The sequence below is a fragment of the Pteropus alecto genome, unplaced genomic scaffold (genome assembly GCF_000325575.1).
Source record: "Pteropus alecto unplaced genomic scaffold, ASM32557v1 scaffold45, whole genome shotgun sequence".
NCBI lineage: Eukaryota > Metazoa > Chordata > Mammalia > Chiroptera > Pteropodidae > Pteropus > Pteropus alecto.
The window spans coordinates 16514118-16519192 of NW_006442491.1; the positions used below are offsets into that span (position 1 = coordinate 16514118).

Consider the following 5075-nt stretch of genomic DNA (forward strand, 5'->3'; position numbering starts at 1 on the left):
CAGCGCGAAAAATAAACCTTTTAAAATGCATGGGTTGGTGTCTGTCTCCGTCTCTGGGGGTGGGGAGAGAGAAGACGGGAGGGCGAGCCTCGGACCCCACTCCCTACCCCACTCCCTGCAACACAAACACGCCTGCCTAACCAGTTCTCGCACCCGAAGTCGTGGACGGATCCACTGAAGGGAAGGGACAAAAACCCGTAAGGAAAGCGATCTTGGGTCAGCAGAGTTGTAGATAGAAACAGGAACGGGCGACCTGGGGGCGGGGGGAGCCGAAGGGCCAGGGCCAAGAGTGACCCCGCAGGGCCTGGGTTAGAGGTCTTCCAGCAAAGGGGGTGGGGAGACATCGGTGGACAAAGATAACGAGAGACAGACATTGAGAGCGACAGAAGACAGAGAGAAAGGCAGGAAGGACAAGCCAAGGAGGGACCAGGAGTTCCTGTCACCATTCACATCTCAAGAGACTGAGGGACAAACAGCTTCCGGGACCTACTCAGGTCCCCAGATTCCCAGTCCAATGTCTATTTCATCCAAGGCTGTGCCTTGGGGGCAAGGAAGGGGGCAGTATCACCCCAGACCCAGCAGAGAGAGCCCCGTGCTATCTGTCCAGCCAGCCCAGCCAGCCTGAGAAAGGAAGCTCACTGAGACCCTGGCTACATCCCCACCCCCCAATACATCCCGCAAAACACATGCATACTTAGATGTAGACAAGAAAATAATTGTTAGGGACATGCCCGGTGATCCTTGACCACAGTCACAGATATAGCTCCTGAGATACACATTCAGAACCACAGATACGCCCAGAGAAACAGACACAACAGGCTGAGCAATAGACAGGCACATGTACAGACACACACACACACACACACACACACACACACACACACACACGCTCCCAACACAAGGACCTTCCACCCTTTGACACCTGTAACTTTAGGGCAAAGATGTTTGCTAGCATTTGGCTAATGCTCTTCTCTGTCCCTCTGTCCTTTGTCCCCTCTATGCCATACTCCCCTTTATCCCCTTTCCTGTCCCTCCGCACTGCCCCCTAGCTCCTTGGCCCTCTTTGGCTTCTCTCCTTGTTCCCTTACACCCCTCCCTTGTCTCTTCTGCCCCTCGGTTACCTCCCATTCTTCTCTCTGCCCCATCTGTTCTCTGCGTCATCTCCTTGGGATGTCTTGCTCCAGGTCTTGGAGCCACAAGAAGCTGCATCTCCTCCTGAATCCTCCCCTGACCTGGAGGCCAGGACGAAGCTAAGATGGAAAGAAGTCAGTCTGAGCCCTGACACCAATATCCTGCCCTGGGCCAGAGCCTCAGCCAACCCTGGCTGGGGTCCAGGCTTCAAGTCAAGGTCAGGCTCTCTTAGAGCTCGCTTTGCTCTCACCCACCACCTGGCTCAGTAGTGGGTGAGGGGATCAGGAGGGCTTCTGACCCTAATTAGCATAGGCTGAGGGAGTCTCTCTCATTATTGGTGTCCTTTGTCTTTTGTGGTCTTTTCTATGGCCCTGGGCTCTCAAAATCCCTGTCCTTCATGGTCTCCAGAGCTAATATAATATGACATAAAAATAAATCGCAACAATAAATATTCAGGGATGTAGCTGATGTTTCTAATCTTCAGACTGGAATGCTCTGTGTAAAGCTTCACACGGCGGTGCAGAGCTCACCTCTGATGTTGCCACAGTCCTTTGGGGTGCGTGCATAGGCATTTTCATGTTACAAATTAGTGTTGTTTCATAATCCATATGTACTAATTAGCACCATTTTAATTTTATTTATTTTTTGCACCATTTTTAACAAAGTGAATTTGGAGCATCTTTAGATATTAGAACATTTACCTCTACCACAATATTTTTGTTTTTTAGCTTTTATTATGAGAAATTTTAAATATACCATAAAGTAGAGCCAATAGACAAGACCCCTCAGGTAACCAGCCCCTCTTGACTTTCACAATTATCAGTATGGGGTGGCTTGTTTCATCTCTACTCCAACTGTCTCCTGCCATCCCCAAATTATATTGAAGTCAATCTCACCATCATATCATTTTATTTGTAAACATTCCAGTATGTATCTCAAAAGATATGGACTCTTCTTAAAAACATGACCACAAGCTGTTATTACACACATGCAAACTCAAAAACAAAACTCAACAATATATCACATCAATACAGGCACACCTCAGAGATACTGCGGGTTTGGTTCCAGACCACTGCAATAAAGTGAATATGGCAATAAAGTGATTTGTAATCTTTGCTGGTGGAGGGTCTGGTAACTCAGTAAACCATTTGTATCATCAAATGTTCAGGCACTGTTCAAATTTCTCCAAGTGTTCCATGAATACATTCTTTGCAATTCGTTGATATCTAAGTTTTTATTCTTTAAGGCACAAAAATCAATCCCCATGACTCTTCTACCTAATTATTTTCCTAAACTTCTTATAGCAAATGACTTTCAATTTTTTTTATTGTATCCATTAAAAGCAAGTATAATCAGATGATTTTATTGTGTGCATTGTATGTCACCTTGAGTCACTTCACCTCATTAGTTACATATTAAAATAATATTATTTGGGGGAGGGGGAAGGGGAAAGTAGACGCGGTAAAAGTGGTCAAATATGTGATGATGGAAAGAAATTTGTGGGAGATGAACACATAACGTAAATATATATATATGCCTTACTGTTAAAATGTACAGCTAAAACATCAGATTTCGTTAACCAATGTCACCATAAAAAAAATAAATACATTTAAAAAATAAAATAAAACAATATTATTTCATAATACGTTACTTTCCTTTTCTCTATATTACTGCCAAGACTAGTTATATATTTTTTGAAATTGTGTGTAGATTGGCATATTATCTAGGAATTTCATCTCCGGGTAACAAAGTGGGTTCACAAAGTGCTAGTTGCACAAAGGGGGAGTTGGGAACTCCCGCCCTGGCAAGCCCAAGACACTTTGGAGGTTTGAAGGAGTCATTCCTACAAAGACTAGAGGCCGTGGACTGAGCCAGGAAGAGGAGTGAAGAATGAAAGCAAGCTCGCTTCTGCACTGGTCACTCTGGCCACTGAACATCTTCACTTGGCATGCATTTCCTCAGCAAATCTCCCTACTCATCACGGGACCCAGTTTTGATGCCACCTCTGGGACATCCCCAGAAAAAGAGGTATTAATCCGGGGCCGGAAAAGAAAATACTGCTGGCCTTTGGATCCTAGAGAAAGAATGAGACAGTGAGTGGGGTGTCCGAGGGGGTGAGGGGACCCTGAACTTAGTCCAAAGGTAGAGAAAGCTGGACTGACACTCCTCTGCTCTGTGTCAGTCACTGCGGTGTGGAGGGTGCACAGGGCAGTCGGGGAGATACCGGACTTAGTGCTGATGTGGCAGGTGGATGCTCAAAGCTTGGAAAACCATAAATCTATAACCACACGTCTCTCTAGTGTGGTTTCTGAGGGACCACAGAACTTCTACTACTTTCCTCAGATACTCATTTATGTATATCACATAGTTCTCCATGCCCGATTTGAGCAGGACTCCACTTTGAGTTGTCTCCTGTTTCTTTCCTTGACTTACCCCTCCCAACGCAGGAATATTCTGTTACTGGAACGACCCCCCAGATGTGGGGTCAGAGGAGAGACCTGCTCTCACAGCGGCTATTGGCCACTGGGGCTTTCAAAAGCCTCATCTCTCTTTTCTTCATACCTCTTAGTGATAATGATCTTTTTTCCCCCATTTAAAAAAAATCTTTATTCTAATGTAATATACATACGAAAGTGAACAATCACATGTGTACAGTTTGATGAATTTTCATAAATTGGACACACCTGTTTTACCAGCTCCCAGGCCAAAAAAACAGAATATGGCCAGCAACCCAGAAGCCCCCTAAACCCTTTCCCGTTACTGCCCCACCCAAGACCTCTAGCACCATTACTTAGCTTTGCCTGTTTTTGAAATTTATGTAAAGAAAGCTTACAGTCCTTTTTAGTATATTTTTTCTCTCTCCACTCTGTGAGATCCACATACTGTTGGGTTTGGGGCAGGGGGAATCTGCAGTCCTCTAGTGTGTGAGAGCCATAGAAACAACATTTTTTATCGCTAACAGACAGCGATGTGTCTTGTTTTATTTGGACTGGGAGCTTGGGCACAGACCTTCTGGAATTGCTGGCCCCACAGCACATGGGTAAGTGAATGCGGTGTGTTCCGGGGGAGGGGGTTTAGGTTTTTATTGATTCCCAAAAGAGTTTTTGGTCCGGGAATACATAGATGAGAAGTAGGCTGGAAGATTCTCTCTGTTGGCTTTCTTTGCTTTTGGGGTTATTTCTGTGGCCAGGGTTCTCAGGAATCTGTCCTCCTGTAGGATCACCAGCTCGGCCACCTCTTCTGACAGGGGATCTTTGGGAACACGAAGGCCCTTCAGCTGCAGAGGGGGAGGTGTCCTCAGCCCCAGCCCTCAAGTGTGGCTCAAGCCTCCTTCCAGATGTCAGGTTCATTCACGGTCCACCGACTGCCTCCCCTTCCTCTGGCCTGTTAGGCCCTTTTCTGCGCTGACCTCACCCTGTCGTTTGGACTTTTGAAAGTTCCTCTCAAGTCCAGCCTGCCGTAGGCCCCCAGCTCTGTTTGGAGTGGGAAGCTGGGGGCTGTTTCCATCTCCCTCGGAGGCTGCCCTGTTGTCCGCCTCCTTCCTCCACGCCCCACGGGTGGGCGGTGGCGGGAACAGTAGGCGCCCCTCCCCTGGGACAGCAGGCCCGACTCCTTTCCCCTCCGCGGGCCCCGAATTCCTGCTCTGAGTTGCGGGGAGCCCCAGCCGCGCGCTCTTCCCCCTTCAGTGTCCTCCCTCCCAGTGCTGACACTGAGACGCAAGTCGAGTTGGTGAGGGGAAATCTGCTTTATTTTATTTTAAGTATTTCGGGAAGGAGCTATGGAGGGAGCAAGGGGTGCGCCCCGACGGTGTCCAGGGTCGATCCGCTCGCTCAGCGCTGGGAGAAGGAGGCCTCGGGGTCGCAGGCGGGGTCCGCGCGGCAGCCGTCTGGGAGGAGAGACGCAAGGTCAGGGGCTGCTGCGCGTCCCTGACCGGTCCCTGCGTC

The 5075-nt window shown here is 48.1% G+C and overlaps 1 protein-coding gene across 1 annotated transcript in view; it reads right to left on the reverse strand.

Annotated features, from left to right (window-relative positions):
* Positions 1-4961: 4961 nt before the first annotated feature.
* Positions 4962-5075, reverse strand: part of OXT (oxytocin/neurophysin I prepropeptide) — a 757-nt gene continuing 643 nt past the window's right edge. Inside the window, exon 3 of the mRNA XM_006921652.1 lies at positions 4962-5022. Coding sequence (XP_006921714.1) covers positions 4962-5022 — 61 coding nt within the window. The remainder of the gene's footprint in view (positions 5023-5075) is intronic.